At 37.4% G+C, this 17,864-nt stretch overlaps 1 protein-coding gene across 4 annotated transcripts in view; it reads left to right on the top strand.

The window, feature by feature from the left end:
• The window catches only part of LOC127409611 (DNA (cytosine-5)-methyltransferase 3A-like), a 70,199-nt gene that overhangs the window by 17,654 nt on the left and 34,681 nt on the right, over window positions 1-17,864 (top strand). For 3 of the 4 annotated variants that reach the window (XM_051644294.1, XM_051644292.1, XM_051644295.1), the window contains 6 exons: window positions 2,391-2,619; window positions 3,876-3,919; window positions 4,707-4,856; window positions 16,411-16,644; window positions 17,246-17,404; window positions 17,493-17,600. In XM_051644294.1, the coding sequence (XP_051500254.1) occupies window positions 2,391-2,619; window positions 3,876-3,919; window positions 4,707-4,856; window positions 16,411-16,644; window positions 17,246-17,404; window positions 17,493-17,600 (924 nt within the window). The remainder of the gene's footprint in view (window positions 1-2,390; window positions 2,620-3,875; window positions 3,920-4,706; window positions 4,857-16,410; window positions 16,645-17,245; window positions 17,405-17,492; window positions 17,601-17,864) is intronic. The other variant, XM_051644293.1, reaches the window with a different exon arrangement.

Raw genomic sequence — 17,864 nt, 5'->3', positions numbered from 1 at the left:
TTCCCCTGTGGAAACGCTAAGTACTACAGAAAGCTGTGCTGGAGCGTTTGACAGATGGCGTACAATTTTTGACGGAATGCATAAAATTTGTTTTGAGGGTTGGGAAAGCACCAGGTCAGATTGAAATCAAGTTGGATTACAGTGAATTGGAGAGAGCAACTGCTGCATTTTTGTTGCATGTTCTTGCATATAGCTTGCTTGATTCGCTAGAAGCGTTTGCCTTCATGTGCTTGTGTATAGTATGTTTCGGGCCTTAGTCATTATCCAAAGGGAATGAATGAAGAATGTGTGTGCGCTCTAGAGTTTGAAACACCTGTAGGCCATTTGAGGTTTATAGAGTTTCTCACCTGTTGATTAAAGAAATCAGTAGCAGTCCAAGTGAGTCGTAACCCAACGCCATTCCCACTAATTAAACCAGCAACCACTCGAATGTGTGTGTGTGACTGCATTCATTCATGCATATGTGTGTATTGTGTGCATTCATGTTTAGCGTGTGTGTTTGGCGTCCATTAACTCACAGACAGTAGTAAAACTCACACCAGCCCTCGCTGTACTGAACCAAAGAGAAGTTTTATTGTTCATCATAAAGTTAGCAGACAGCGTCACACCATAGGACGTCCCAATGAACAGCACCCCACCCCCTAAACATTTTATTGATTTCCTGCTCATTTGTAATAGTTATAGTATAGTATTTAGTATTTATGAAGGGATCATATGAAAAGTTCAGAATACATCTATAATTAGGGCTGGGAGTCGATTCCATAAAGAATCGATTCTTCGATTCTGAGGCGTTGGGAATCGGACTTTGATGCCAAAGCTTAAAGCCCACTCCGGGAATCGATTTTTGCCTTGGGGCGTTACTAGGGGTGGGTAAAAATATAGAGTTTACAATGCATCGCGATCGATTCTTACATCCCAAGATCTATCTTTTACTCTATGCGCAACCCTACACTACAATGAGAGAAATTCACTCTCACCAAATTTCGCGCTGTGCGACTAAAATGTATATATTTGGCTGATAAATGACATTTCACTCACCAGTAATTGTGTAGTATAGTGGCGAGATCCTTTCACTGCATTTTGAGAGCAAAAGTTGTTCCGGGTGTCCAAAGACGAGATCCAAGCGACCCATTTGTCATTGATTAATGTCTCTTTTAATACCCTTTCTGTTCTTTATAGTCAGTTGTTGATCAAAAAATGCAAAATAAACATTTAATTCTAATCCTGCATGGCACAGATGAGATAAAGCATTCGAGTCCTCTCTCATTAACATGCGCTCATTTACAGATGCTGTTTACAGAAATGCCGTTTTCTTAAAGAGACAGTACCGGTTTTAGTACATGTTCAACAAATTAATGTAAATACTTGCAAATAGTACAAATTATGCAATTAAACAATAACCATGTAACAAAAATTATATCTGAAATAAAATATCTTGAATACATGGATTAGTTCACTTTTAAAAATCCAAAATGAGACCAAAATTATTAAAAAGTAATAACATATAATTAGTCAAATTAATATTTGCGTAATGTACCTTGTTAGAAGGTCTCCAGTATAATTGACAGCATTAGCTGGCAGAGAATTTCTTACAAATGTAAGCAAAAGGGACATTATAACTAAAATATACCCATATGAATCGATATCGAATTGAAATTGGAATCGAATCGAGAGCTTGTGAATCAGAATCAAATCGAATCGGGAAATCTGTATCAATACCCAGCCCTAGGCATGACATGATCTTTTCTCAGTCATACTATCAATCATAAATAATGTAAAGAATGCTTTATATTGAACTGTTTATTATAAGATTTTACTTTGCATCCTGTTTTTTTCTGAAGAATCAAGAAAATTAGTCTTGAATCAAGTCCTGAAATCGATTTCTTTGATTCCAAAAACCTGGAAACATGGAACAGCCCTATCTGTAATAGGCATCAATAAAAAAACACTGGACATTCATTGGCCCCTAAAAGTATTTTGACACTTAAACCATACTAACTGTAAAAATGTCTGAATGTCTTTGCATTAGATAATAAAATATTAAACCAAGGAGCATCTGCAAACAAATGCTGCTAGAGCTTTTCTCAGAACTAACTTTTTTGCAATGACTTTTATCCAACTGTTCTCAAGATAATTTTTCAGTGAATGTATGAAGTCTAATGCAATGACATAATAAATGTTTTAAACTGAGCACCCCATCTGATGCCGTTTTCACTGTGTAAAATTAGGGATAGTCCCTGTTGCATGTACATTCATATAATGACTTTTGTCTGCTCTATGACACACACATACACACTCATATCACCCAGCACTGACATTTGAATCTGTGCAGCATTCAAAGAGTCACTTGTGTGATTCCGCCACCTCGTCTGTTTTCTCTGTTCTGATAGGTGGATAGTTGTGGCCGTGTGATTGAGGGCGTGGCCTGTATGAAGCAGACTGGTTGTAACGGCGAAACAGAGAGGCGGGTTTCACAGAAAAACCTTGAGCGGAATGACTCCTCCCCTGACTCCGCCCACCACAATGGCTCAGACATGCCCCCTGGACCAGATGAAGACTCTGCCCCATCCACTCCGCGGAAGAAACGAGGGCGACGGAAACTTGAGCACCCAGAACAACGTGAGTCACCCATCTATAGCTTAGTCAGACCAGTCTAACGCGCTATCCAAGATGCAACACAAAGTGATGAGAAATAAACTTTTTCGAAATACTAATAGTAGCTTGGTGAAGAGATTATAAAGCACGGCTATTGATTAATCTGTTTTGATGAAACGTACTTTTCGGCTGTTTATAAGGTATGTTTCTTAGGCCACAGTTTGAAAACTCTGTTTTCAGTTTCCTAAAGTCATTGTTTTCTAAAGAATGCGGTATTGGAGAATGTTTTCTAACATTCCATTTTCGGTGGAGGAATACGCCGTTCCAGTGAAGATGAGAGCAAAAAAAAGTAGCGAAATCAATGTGTTTAAAAAAAAAATATGTAGAAGTGTGGAAGTGGCCCTAGGTATGTGGTAGAAATATATTTCCCAGACAAAGGCATTGTCTCGTGAGCCGAAAGTATGACGTAGTGATAACTGCTCCGAAAATAATTAATTCTGATTTTGTTAAACTAGCACAATTTAATCACAACTTTTTTATATATATATATATATATATATATATATATATATATATATATATATATATATATATATATATATATATAGCACTTGCAGTTGAAAAGAGTCATCCAAATCGTGGTTATCTGCCGTTTTTTAAAATGTTGAATACTTTAAGCATGGAAAGGTATGCAAGAAATTCATGAGATATCTCAACGGTCTCTGTGACAGCACTAGTCTCTGTAAACAACAAACAAAAATGTGTCCGTGGGCCGTGGTCTCTAATGCTTTCTGCCTGTCAATCATTTTATGCGTTTGTATAGTATTGTAGTTGCAGCGAATTATTGAGGCTTAATGCCATTTTTATGCCATGTTGTTCATAACGGTTGTCAGTTGGGGGCGCTATTTTGCCACTGTTGTTTTTGACAACCGCTTCTACTCGATGTCGGTCTCAATAAAGCTTATTTGGGATCTGGAATGCAGGGTTTTGGGAAGAGGGGGCGTGGCTAATCCAACGGCTCTGTTTGTGGAAATTGCTTAAAGCACTTTTAATTTGACATCCCCGCAGTTCCCGTGGCATTACGGTATAGTAAAGTGTCCAATGGATGCGCACTTCTCTCCGGGTTCAGTGGATTTCTCCAGGTATTTCACATCTACTGTTTTATAATAACTGGGGATTTGAACGTATTACACATTTGACACTGCTTTGGCATTCTATATTGTAGGGAAGTATGCATGTATTTGCACACTGGGTGAATAACTTCAGTGTTTGTGTTTTAGATGTGGAGGATGACGACACCAGTAGTGACACCAGCAGAGGAGAGGTGAGGAGAAACTTCATTCCTTATGATATGACTCCTTTGAAAAGTCGCAGGAAAATTCTGAATCCATGTATTTGATTATGTGTTTGCTTTGGAAACTGGTTAAACTTAAACTAACTGGTTAACTGGGCCCGGTCAGAAGTTTCAGACAGGTCTAGTTAAAACATCACTGAGAGGTGAGCATCTGTGATTGATTAATCTACTCTTGCTATAAGATGAAGTCAAGCGAGTGGCATAGCTAACAGGAAGTAGATTACGTGCACACAAAGAACATGAGAACATGCCGACGGAACATTGCAGGCTGCGTGTTCATTTGTTTATGTGAGAGACAAATGTGTAAAGCTGTGAGTTTGCCAGGATGGTTGCTGTAAGTTGTAACACGCCAGCGAAATGTGTTTACAGACAGTTTAACACATTACAGGCGAGTTTTCCGTTAACATACACAAAGTGAATAAGGGTGCCTACACAATAGAGTTTACACTTCATCAGACAACACAGTGAAACCAGCATTCCAAAATTCCAGAACATTTTTACTTTTGCTGCAACGCAGTTTGACGTATTCTGAAGAATTCAAAACAAAGAAAAGTTATGACTTAAAATAAATACAAAATATTAAAGATTCTGCGCTATTTCTAAGTCATTTATCACAAGTGTGTGATGATGTATTGAATTAGAAATGAATGCAAAATAGAAGCATTTTTACTAGTGGTCTCAGATATTTGGATCCCACTGTATGTATGTAGTTGAGAGCTAGTATTTGTGGGTAAGAGTGTTTGTGTTTGTCTTGTAGAGTGATGGAGGCCGTCAGAGGGCCCGACAAGGCTGGGACATCAGTCTGAGGAGACAACCCGTACAGAGAGAGACCTTCCAGGCTGGAGACCCTTATCACATCAGCCGCAAAGAAAGGGAGGAGTTGCTCGCCCGCTGGAGGAAAGATAAGGTGAGAGAGACTATCGGTTTTTAAGGGAATGTTCCGGGTTAAAGGAATAGTTCACCCAAAAATGAAAATTCTCTCATTATTTACTCACCCTCATGCCATCCCAGATGTGTGTGACTTACTTTCTTCCGCTGAACACAAAAAAGAATATTTGAGCTCTGTAGGTCCTTATAATGCAGGTAAATGGTGACCAAAACTTTGAAGCTCCAAAATGCTAATAAAGGCAGCATAAAAGTAATCCATAAGACTCCAGTGGTAAATCCATATTTTATGAAGTGATCCAATTCTTCCTCTTTAAAATATGTGTTGTTTGAGCTGTAATGTTGAACTGTTTTCTTTTTATCATAGTATTTGTTATAATACTTGTAGTTATTATGTTTTTAAATGTGCTTTATAAATACATTTTGAATTGAAGTTATGTAAATTGTCATTTTTGCACTGGGAGTACTGTTGTAGGCAGATTAACTTCTAGTTATTTGATTTTGTTGTAATTCCTGTGTTTGGACATTTTCTTGTATCCTTGAGCATTCTAAGTGTTGGGTGTAACCAGGGGTTAAATTGGGATTTTTGGGGATGGGGAACCCCAACATAGAAATAGAATGAAGTGACGAACAAACTTAATCGTAGGTGCCGGTATACCTTTCGGAACCATTTCGACCCAATTTATCCCCTGGGTGTAATTTAATTATTTAAGTACAATTTTTTAAATTTTTTTTTTAAAGGTTTTGTCTACAGATGACAGACCGAATCACAAGCGCTTTTGTAGTCCATTTTCACCTTAACTGACCAATCACGCTCTCTTCAGAAATTCTCCACTGAACAATCACCGTTTTACTTTGGAGCATGCTCTGAAATACAGTTTGTCTTGGGCACCACTCTCCAGTGTTTTACACATAGAACACGCATAATTCTGATACGGTGTTCCAGCAGTCCCAGAGCGGTTCTGTGCTCGATGCGCATGAAATTAATTCCATCTTGTGCTTTGATTATGTATGTTATATACAGAACAGCTGTGCTCTTCGTGCGTATCACTATTGTGACAAATATAATGTGCGCTTACCGCATTATATTTAAAGCGCTTCAGATTTACTTCAGTTGCACATTTACGTAATTCCAAATATGTTTGGTCATTACAAGCTTCTAAACAAATCTAAAGTAACCCTATGGCACTGGTGTTTTGTGGACCGAGGAGGAGATAAGAGCAAAGAGTAACTCTTTCTATTGGCAAAAAAGCATGGGCAAAACATGACTTAATTTTGTTCAAAAGGAATCATTTACTAGTTTGAACTTGTTCAACATGAGAGCTACTGTTTCATGTAATTTTATATTTTTGGATCTTTTAGAATTTATATCTGTGCATCATGATTATCATTTTCACCATTTTCATGCAGCCCTAAAACACGTTTATTACGTTGTTCTGTTATTTTCCATTGGAAGAGCAGTTACCGCAATTTATGCCTTTTTTTTGTTACACGATATGGTACGAGTGGCATGAAAGAGACAATGCTGCGAATGAAGCTTGAATTTGAGCCTGGAACATTCCTTTAAAGGTGCACTCAGTAAGTTTTTATGTCGTCTTTGACTTATTCTGACCCCTAGTGGCGTGGATGCAGCATCATTCAAATACAATAGTTTTCAGTTACTGATGCCATTTTAGAAAATCACTTTTCACAGTCAGCCATGATTAATTTAATCCACAAGTGAAAGTGTCAAATAACAGGGCGGTTACTGAAATTAAGTGAGTAGTATTCGGCTGGTCATGTGATTCTAACATGGCAGCCCCCATGAGGGGACCCCTCTCCATGTAGAATAAAACAGCTTTTATAAGGTTACTGATATGACTCTGGTCATCATAATTGTATACATGCAGTATGTTTCATAATTACTATTAATTTCTTTAGGAGTAAAACTTTAAATGAGGAAAAAATTACTGAGTGCACCTTTAAAGACAGATGGGGAGCAAAACATGTGTCTGTATGTCTAAGGAATTGAAAACTATTTAGAAAAATATTGAGAATTAAGGATCAGTTGAGTATGAGTTGAATGCATAATGTGCTGTTGTGTGTGTGTGTGTGTGTGTGTGTGTGTGTGTGTGTATGGGGGGAGGGGAGTTGTCCAGTAAAGTGAATGGAAAGTGAACATCAGTGGAAAGTCAGTTGGGTTGGTTTTCACTAAAACACTGTCTACTCGCCTCACAGACGCGTGTGTGTGTTTGTAGTAGTAGTGTGCTTGGCCACATTGTGAGGCCCTGTTTCCTGTAGAGGTGTGTGCTGTGTGTTTGCAGGACACTCTCAAAACTAGGGCTGAGGTGTCTACTTGTGTGTATTTTTACCTCTTTCCAGCGTGTGCATTTATTTTAACAAAAAGAAAAGGGGATTCTTTGCATTTACAGCAAAGTTTGTGATATTTATGTATTTTTCATTTTGTGTGATTGTGTTTTATTACACAGTCCCTGCATGTTCAGATATAGTTTAAAGGAATATGTGACTTGCTCCAACTTTTTGGGTCACCTTGACCCAGAAACACATTTTGGGTTCTATGCACTAAAGTAAAAAGGAGAGTCTCAGGCTTTCTTTGATAATTACTATGTGTGTACTCTAAACAGTTGTCAAGATATAATCAAATGATATAATTAAGTGCTTTCCTTTAGTTCATAAAACTCAAAATGCATCTCTGTTTTTTTAAGTTACTCAAAATGATGGAGCAGATAACGTATGTCTTTATATAGCTTATTTTATCTTATATAGCAAAACTGTAATGCTTCAGTTAACCTTTGTTTCCATTCTTGGTACAAGTTTACTTGCTACTAAGTGCCTCATACAAAATTCTGAGTATCTTCCAAAAAAATCAATGCCATGAACCTCAAAACCTTTGTCACATCCTGTGATTAGTTCTTCTTGAAAAGCGCTCATTGCATCAATGAGCCCTGGAAGTTCTGTAAAGGCAGCCAGTCAGATTGGAACTGGCGATTGCAGCCGGATTCTGCAGATTTTCCTCAAATCTGATTAGAAAATGTGGAGCTTCTGTCAGGGCCCAATAGTGGGTAATGTTAGTTAGAATTCTCAAAACATTGCCCTTGCACTAGATGTGAAAGGGCATCTGATTTATTCCGTGTTTTGTGTAAAGTGTGTGTTGGGGCTCCAGGGCTGTGGGGGTTTTCAAGGACTGCCGTGTCCTCAGCTCACCCAGCCAGGGCTGCCTCTCTTGGGAAGGGCAGCGGGGAGGAGCCCCTCCTACTTCAGCCTCTGGATCTCATCAAAATCTGGCACAGTGCTGCTCCACTGCTTCACAAAGGCCTAATTACAAACATCTGTGTGTGTGTGTGTGTGTGTGTGTGTGTGTGTATGTGTATGTTTGGGAGACTAGCACACATTTTGTGTAAAGTGATTGAGGTTATGAAGACACTATAAAGCCTAACATTATTATTTTAAAATAATTAGCAAAATGACTTTGCAAATCAACATCTCAAACTATCTCTCTCTCTCTCTCTCTCTCTCTCTCTCTCTCTCTCACACACACACACACACACACACATTGATTTAGTCTAGTGTCATAAACTGTGGCCTAATTAAACCTTTCCGTTTTTCTCAATGCATGGTTACCATGACAATTTAGAAATGCCTTGTAAAATCCTTCCCTTCTTAGCAAAGAAATCAATCATTAACAAATCTAAACCCCACACACATATGTTTACTTAGCTGTCTAATGGGTACATGCCATAGATTTTCTACTGTTTTATATAAAGCTTATTGTAATGACTACAGACTAACCCTCAAAGAGCATTTTAGAATAAAAATGAATTAATATCTCAGTTGTTTCTCCTAAATCACAAGTTTAAATGGAGAGCAAATCTCCATTTTTGCCATCTCTTGCTTCTCAGATTGTTCTCCTGAGAGTAATCTCACATTTATTTCCTTTAGAGTGTCAGACGATATCTCAACAATGTCTCAAACTATGCACAGATTTGCCAAGATACCAAAGTAATCAATCAAGAAATCAAACATTTCTTATCAAATCTTCCAAAACCAAATTGTTTTTACTATTGAGCTTTACTATCCACATTAATTTTATAGCTAATAAAATACTAGACAGATAATGAATAACAAATCATGTAACCTAGTTTTGAACTTCATGGTGTTTCTGGTTATTACATTGTGATGAGGAGGATGGCTAGGCTGGGGCGTGATGGAGCACGGCCGGCGCTGAATCAGCTGATCAGCGGGAGAGCGTGATAAAGGGCAGCTGGAGACGGCGTTGCGAGGGAGAGAGAGATGCACGCGGCTGCGCTGCATGTGTGTCTGTTTGTTTATGTTTGTTTTATGTTGAGTTTTATCATTAAACGTTATGTTTACACTTCAGCCGGTTCCCGCCGCCTCCTTGCCCGTCCTTTACCTGCTACATACATGTAGCATAAAACTCAAACACATGTATTGTAGACAAAAATTATACAAATAATGTGCATTACAAATAAAGTAATGGAAAATTGCGATTCTGAATAAAATATTTTACAATATTTCATTTGATGCTTCCATTAAGAATAAATCTGTTCACTTTTTCTGTTGTTTTTATTGCCAGGAGACTATAACATATGATACATTTAATTAATACATTTGATAATCCTGTTTAAAAATAGAAAATATGGGCTAGCCTATCGACACATTAAAAGAAAGCAAAGGCTCAGAGTCTTTATAGTTTTTGGAAGTTGTAATTGTTTGAATATGCTGCCTAATGAATATAAAAATACTCAAATGATAATTCTCTCTAAAGAAATGTGAATTAACAAAATGCAAACAAAAAGCTCTCCGATGTGTGGGTGTCCTCGTGAACGCTGAATGTTGCAGGAGCAATTTAATGTTTTGGTGGTGAACTTGTGTTTGTTCTTCTTCTTGTAGCTTATGGTGGTTAGCCAAACAAGCATTACTGCCACACACTGAACGTTCGTCACGTTGTGAGAAGTTTTGAGGTATTCAGCTCTGGCCTGTTGAAATTCTATGGTTATAGCACCCCTAAGCAGGTTAGAGCTGCTATGACTAATTCACGCAGTGATTGTGGCGGTAGAAAGCCTATTCTGGTTGAAAACCTACTGTATATAACTAAGAACTCTATTTTTCTTGAGCTATGAAAGAGCAACCTCTGAGCAATATTTTCTTCTGGGCTGTTGACGTAGTCTACCTAGCTATCTAAATGTGGACATACAGCACTATAGATTGCAACAGTCATGTTCTGGAAGTAAAAATCTCATTCATTTTCTCCATAGGCGAACAGATTTTTAACGATAACTTATGAACCTTTAAAAACAGACCTACAATGAGCTAAGAGGTCGTTAATCGATGATGTATGCTTCTGTTGAAGCCATCAGCCCACATTATTTCAGCTACTTTTTTAAAAATCGCTAAATAACAGAATTTGTTGTGAAGAACTACACTTCCCATGATCCTGCAGAGAAAGATCCACCAATCAAAGTATCGCAGTGAACAAAGCACACCAAAAGAGCTCTGCAGCGATCACCCATTCCCATGACACACTGCGAGCTTACGTAGTCAATTCGGAATGGACCTTAAAGATCCTAAATCGTTAATCTTACAGTTCATACAAAATCCTTTAGTTTTAAACATTGCCCACCAACATCTACACAGTTAACTCGCATAAAACAAGACTTGTACTACACATAGACAACTGATATTGGCATTATGTTCATGCCATACAGCCAGAGGTGAAATGGCTCCCCCAGCTGAGCCTGGTTTCACCCAAGGAGTTTTGTTTTTTTTGCCACAGTCGCCTTTGACTTGCTCAATTGGGGCCTTAAGACAATCAGTTTTAAGGCGTGTTTTCAGTCACGTTATTCATTAGGACTTTTCTTGAAAGCTGCTTTGAAACAATGTGTAATGTGAAAAGCATCCTACAAATAAAAACGTCTTGAGTGCGAATGACGCAGTCAAGTCGGACTCCCTACACTCTTATTCACATATATGCAAATAGATATTTTGCAGTAGCATTAATATATATTGTTTCTATATTTATAAGCATCAACTTTAAATCAATTGTTTTATATTTTTTAATAGTTTTTCATTTAATTACGTCATTCGCAGTGCTTCATGGGATTGTAGTTCATCCCTCATTCAAAACGTCAAGTACACAGTTTTGTACCTTTTGTCTTTTTGTCAGATTTTCAAATGCTTTTTTGCTTCAAATCAAAGTTTGTAATGTTATGATTCACCTCTGTGCCGGTTGGTTTGGGTCATGTCTTTTATGAAGGATTTTATAAAATCCCTATGGAATAAAATTAAACCAAGACAGCTGATAAAGTGGGTCCGCTTTCTGCATCTTTAGAATAATTATTATTTACTATTCATTACTAACTAAAGGAGGTTTTGTAAGATTTAGCTCACTTCTTGTCTTCAAAATATAGCTAAGTACATGTCTACTCACACTCTTCTGTTCCTCTCTTGTCCATGGTCTCTGCGCCATTCTCATTCAGTGGTGTTTTGTGGCGGACACCCTTCTGGTTCTCCGCCAGTGTTTGCAAACCCTCTTTGACCAATCAGCATGCCCAGTTGGAGTCACATGACCTACAATTCCTAGACAAAAGCTCTGGTGCATGTGTGCCTCTTTTTTTCTGTTTTAAAAGTCTCTTTTAAAGGTCACACACACACACACACACACACACATACACAGCTACCTGAGAGGGACTGCCGGTCAGACACAACAGCATGTGTGGGTACGTGTGTGCATTGTGTGTATGTGGAAAAGACGTACATTTACTGCTGTGTGTGTGTGTGTGTGTGTGTGTGTGTGTGTGTGTGTTTGTGTTGCATAGAGAATAGAGGCAGAATATGCTGACTTTGGCTGTTTGCATAAGTGTGTGTGTGTGTGTGTGTTTTGATGTGTGGATGTGTGTAAATGTGTGAGTGTCTCTTTAAAGCAAACATAGGCACTGCAACTCTGTATCTTTATATAGACAAGCTACAGTATGTTTGGAATGTAATACTAGTTCACTACTTGATGCATACTCTTCAGTATATATTGTATACTGCCTACTATTTTTTTATTATTATTATTATTATTATTTTTTTTTTGTGAAACTATGCATTATGCAAAGATAACCATTTTAAACAGTAGTAAGATACTGCATGTGACCTCATTATGTTTTGTTGCATGTTTAATTCAGCAAGTGTTTGGCAAACATATTAGGGGATTCTATGAATACAGAAAATACACATAGTGTAGTTTACATACTACAGTAATATTACTAATAATAGTAGTATGCGATTCTGAATATAGCCAGAGTGAAAGTGGATATTTCAGTTTTGTTTTTGGTCTTGTATGTCTTTGGGTTTCAAATTGGTGCATTTATTAATTTATCAATGACTTACCATTGAGTTTAAATTTGGACTGAAGAGGTTGTTTAGATTTTCTGTGATTGCCTGTGACTAAATTATTCTTATGTGCTGCATTTGTTTCTCTTAAAATCTCAAATATTTCTCACGGACTGCAATGTGATTAAATTGAGAGTAAATATAAACTCTTGCTTAAGTCTCATGGGGCCAGATTCACGAAACATTCTTAAGAATAAAATTCTTCTTAATTACCATTTTCTTCTTATTTACGAACTTAGTTACGAAAAAATGTTATTCCTGAAAAGACTCCTTCTTTAACGTATTATTGCACTTACGACATGAACTTGAATTCCTAAGAACTAAAAAAAAAATTCTTATGAAGATTTTTATGAATCTGGGTCTTGCTTCTCGGATTTTTCCCCTGAGAAAAAGACTCCAGAAATCTCACGTGTCTCTTCTAGTTTAGAGTTTCACAAAAGATATCAGCAGTGTCTCAGACTGTGCTCAGATTTACCAAGATTTTAAAATGAACTCATCAATACATTTCTCATCAAATTCTCCCAAGACCAAATGATCAGAGATATGCAATCCACATTAATTGAATAGCTCTATACTCTTAACGTGTGTCAACAATTGACTAATTTTAGGAGAAATATCTGATTCAAAGTTGACACTTAAATATGAATGAGAACTCCATTATGTCTCGTGAGCTATAAAAGAGCAATAACATTTTCTTCTAGGCTGTTTTTGTGTTTGTGAAAGTGTCTAAACGGAGTGACCCTGAGTCACACTCGCTCACAGTAGTTTGAGGAAAAGAGACTTTAGGGTCACTGTGAGGTTGGGATCAGAGGTCACTCACGCCTGGGTCACGAACATAAAGCTTGTGAAACTAGTCATAACTGTGGTCAAAAGCCAAAGGTCATCAGGAAAGGCAAGGGGTCAGAGAGTAACTTGGTCATGGTAGGATAAGCTAAGACACTCATAAGCCAAATTTGCCAAAAGTTTCTATTTGTTTTTATGTAGTTAAATGAAATAAAAGAAGTTGTTTGTGGAGTGTTGAGCTGTAATGGAGTGAAGGCTGTGGTTTGAAACAGGAAATGAGGCACTCTGTAAAAGACCGCATTTCCCAGGGTGCACTGGGCTGTGTGCCAGAGGTTGCTGGGTAACCACCAACACAACCACTACTGTATATCGTCATGGAGATTTGACTGGAAAAAGACAGGCAATCATTCCCAGATAGTTGCTCTGTTCCAAACCCTAGTGAGCCGCCTACCTAGGCAGCACTTTAAGGCATCATATGTGTGTTTCTGATATGAAGACTGTTCCAAAAAGTAGGCAACAACATTTTGCTGCCTTTTAGGATACCTTATGTTGGCTAAATTCTAAGGCAGCCTCATATGTATCCTTCACCGATAAAGCAGTCCCAGATTGCGTTACTTAAATGTAATAAAAAACAGATTAATCTAAATGCAAATGGACTAGTTTACCCCATATCTGTATTTATTGTGTATTTTTAAGCAGGGTTATTATAGTTTTGGATTTGTAATATAGTTTTTATGTCTAATTTTATATTCAGTTAGTCATTTTGTTTAGTTTTCGTTTGTTTTATAACTTTGGACTCCATTTTTGTAACCGCGCTAGGCGACCGTGCGTCTTATCCAGCTTTCTTTGAGAGCACTAATTCTAAACACAATTTCCTTGCCAGCACAATGCTGTAGTGGGGGTGGGTGGGAGTGCTTGCGCTACCTGTGGGTATATTGTATTTTAATATACACACAGGTAGTAAAAGTGCCGCAAATCGCAATTTGCTATTTTCCTGAGAATTAGATCTATTCTTGGCGCAAAGTCTAAATTCAGTTCCTGCATTTGCATTTCGAGGATTTCACCAGCAGATGATATCAAAGAGCTTTCGATAACTTTTAATATCGAACACTTCCTTTATAACGCAGCCTACATCTAATTAGTCCTCAGGACCACAATTTCTATGCATATATACAGAGTTGTCATAGAAATATGCCTGACATTCAACAAAGACGTAGTTTAAGCGCAAAAAAAAAAAAACATAAGACACAAATGGAAACTAATGCATTTCAAACAACCCATTTACAAATTCTTATGAATTGTCTTTCTTCATTTATATTGACATTGCTTGACTGGGAATGGAATATATCGTCACAGTCTGATGAAAAACACGTATCTCCAAGAACATTTTTCAAGAGCATTGAAAAACTCTTTTTCTCTAAACAATCTTACATGATACTTGTTAAACATACAGCCTGATTAAACATCTTTTCATTGGTCATTTCAATGCACAATTCAAACAGTAGGAAGAGGTCATTCTGCGCGTTCCGTCTATGGTAAAATGTCAAAATTATGCGCTTAAGATGTAGCGGTCTGTCCATTAGTTTCAGTTCAGTTAGTTTTAATTTTAGTTTTAGATTTAGCATTTAAAGGCCAAAGATAAATCATTTACTGGTATTATTTAAATATATCTAACGTCATTAAATTTCTCTTGATACTGTGTTAAAAAGCTAACAACAAAATTAAATTAAGGTTATTTACATTTTATTTTAGTTAGTTTCCTTTAGTTTCAGTTTTGTCAGATTTTTGTCATCATGTCAGTTTTTATTATTTCCGTTAATGAAAATGTTTTCATTTAGTTTTCATTAACGAAATTTTGTATTATTATTAGAATATAACATTAGCTTAGCGACTTGCTAACATAAAATTCTATTGAGCACAACTGTAGAAATAAGGGAAAGTAGGGGCGTTGGTAAACTTTATCTTTAACACATTTAATGGGATGTACCTTTTAATACATTTCAGAATTGACCACAGAATCAAATGCAGTAACATAAAGTAACAACATAAAAGATCAGATGTCACGAAACATTTTTTTTACACTATTACACTTTATACTTCACAGTCCTCCTGCTGTGCCCAGGTCAACTTCCCTGAAGATCACATATTTCTGACCAACTCTCTCTTTTGGCTGATGTTTTGTGCTTGTCACATAATATTTAGTATGAATAGTATATAAATAGAGACGTGGCTTGTTTCTCCCCTCACATAGCCTGATGTGTGTTCTTGTTCATTGTATTTTCGGACTTTTTCAGCTTTACAGGGGTTGCGCTACAAATATCTGATGGACTGAGTTGTAAAATTTCCATCATGGTCTATTTCTATCCTTCATTTAATTAGTTTGAATTTCCCTGATACTTTGTACATTTGATATTGTCTCGATATAGTCAACATTGTAAGTTATTAAAAAATGACAATGCGTAGCAAGCGTATGGCTGGTTATACAGGTGATCTATTTAATAATTTGCAAAGTTGGGGAACGTACTGTAGTTAGCACTTCAATTAGAAAGACAAAGCTAAAATTCCCGGACATTTTAGGGCAATTTAGTGCAAAAGAGCTCTGCAGCGATCGCCAACTTCCTTGACTCACTGTGAATAACGCAATCGCATCGGTCTCTCTGTACTCTCAAACTGTTTACATATTTGTATATATTTGAATATTATGCTATTTACTGTAAATGTATTGTTTCTAAACTTATAATCAACAACTTTAAATCAATAGTTTTATGTTTTTCCATCATTTTTTAATTCCATTACGTAATTCGCAATGCTTAATGGGATTGTAGTTCAATCCCTCATTAAAGACATCAAGTACATGTGCAGTGTTGTGATTCACCTCGGAGCTGGTTGGTTTGGTTCATGGCTTTGATGAAATACCTATGGAAAAAATGATTGGGAAAAACACTTTGGGATTAATTGTCTAGTCTAGTCTCCTGTGCATTTCTTATGAGGTTTGCCATTTGTGACTTAATTGAGTCTCCATTGACCCATCAAACAGTCCAGTCTCTCTGTATTTCAGTTTCTTTGTGTTTGCGTGCGATTAGCTGCCCTGTGGTTGGCCGTTTATTAGGGTTGAAGGTCATGTGAGGAGCTTATGACCTTCTTGCCAAAGGGCACACAAGAGGAAACAGCTGCTCAAAGCTATGAAAGTTTCAATGTCTCACACTCCTGAAACACTCCCGAGTTCTTCACGCTAGTTATACACAAAGACAGAGCTCTTCCTCCAATCGATACAAAATGATTAACAGACCACAGAATCAGGCTTTTGTTGGATTTTTAACTATATTTAACATTTAGCACAACTGAAATGATGGACTGACCAATCAGCAGTCCTGTTTGTTTTTGTTTGTGTCTTTCAGCAGGACAAAACCCACCTGGGGACTGTCATGAATGACACAATGGACGACCAATCAGCAGTGGGCTCTCAGAAAGAAGAGGAGGAGTCAGCGATCAATCTTTCATCCATGGCCACACCCCAACAGCAGCACACTGACCCCGCCTCCCCAACGGTTGCCACAACGCCTGAGCCACCTCCTGTCGCCTGCGTTAACAAAGTGATTGCGCGAGCTTCAGGGATGGACATGGATTATGAGGTGAAAATCTGCTGTTCACTTTGAAAAATAAAGGTGCTTTGATGGTTCTTTTAAACACTGGGAATCAATGAATCACTTAGCAAATTATAGCCAATAGTGGGATTACAGGGGTTCATTGTCATGACAAAAAAGTTGTAATATTGGATAAAACTTTACTCAGGTAAGGTCACACTAAAATCATGTCAACATGTATAATGTTTACTTTTTGTGTCTGTTCTTTTGAAACAATGTGTATTTCAACATTAACGGACTGGCCCCATTCACTTCTGTTATAAGTGCCGGACTGTAATACCATTTTTATTTTATTTTTAATAAATGAGGACCGAGTCTAAATTCATAATCATAATTTTGCCACAAATGCTGTTAATTGAGCTTAACTTGTATTGAACATGGAACATTCCTTTAAGCCCTTTGGTACACTTGCCCCATAGACTTCCAGTAAATGCATTACTGTAAGTGTGTTTTTATAAACTTACAGACAAGTCAAAACTGTGTTTTTAAGTAACTGACAGTTGACCATATGTCTTACATTATATTTAACCCGTAATATTCTATAGTATGATGTTCATGATATGTTGTATGCTGTGTGTGTGTGTGTCAGGATGGCCGTGGGTTCGGCATTGGAGAGCTTGTCTGGGGCAAGTTACGGGGGTTCTCCTGGTGGCCCGGGCGGATCGTGTCATGGTGGATGACGGGTCGCAGTCGAGCGGCTGAAGGGACACGCTGGGTCATGTGGTTTGGAGATGGCAAATTCTCAGTGGTGAGTCAGTCAACCAATCAGAAGCCAGAATAATTAATGAGTGCTTTTAACAAACATTCCATATAAACATTCTCCCATTTTCTCACAGGTGTGTGTGGAGAAGCTGTTACCCTTGAGCTCATTTTGCACTTCTTTCCATCAGCCCACTTACAACAAACAGCCCATGTACAGAAAAGCTATCTACGAAGTTTTACAGGCAAGTCACACACAAGCAAACAATCGGCATGTTCGGGCACTTTCATGTCCCTGGGGTTGATGTTTAGTAAAATGTTTGACTTTTTGTTAAATGAAGGTCACATTAAAACTGAATTGGAAACTTTTGACCAGACCTACATTTATTTTTGATACTTTTCAAATGCCTTCTTATATATATATACAGATTTGACTGTTTTAGCCTTGTCCCAGACCCAGACTTTCAATATTAAACTATGAAAATCCATTATAAAAATGCAAATTAGTA

This window comes from Myxocyprinus asiaticus, chromosome 19 (assembly GCF_019703515.2).
Source record: "Myxocyprinus asiaticus isolate MX2 ecotype Aquarium Trade chromosome 19, UBuf_Myxa_2, whole genome shotgun sequence".
In the NCBI taxonomy this organism is placed as follows: domain Eukaryota; kingdom Metazoa; phylum Chordata; class Actinopteri; order Cypriniformes; family Catostomidae; genus Myxocyprinus; species Myxocyprinus asiaticus.
The sequence above is the reverse complement of the archived record's forward strand: the minus strand, read 5'-3'. Positions and strand labels throughout refer to the sequence as shown.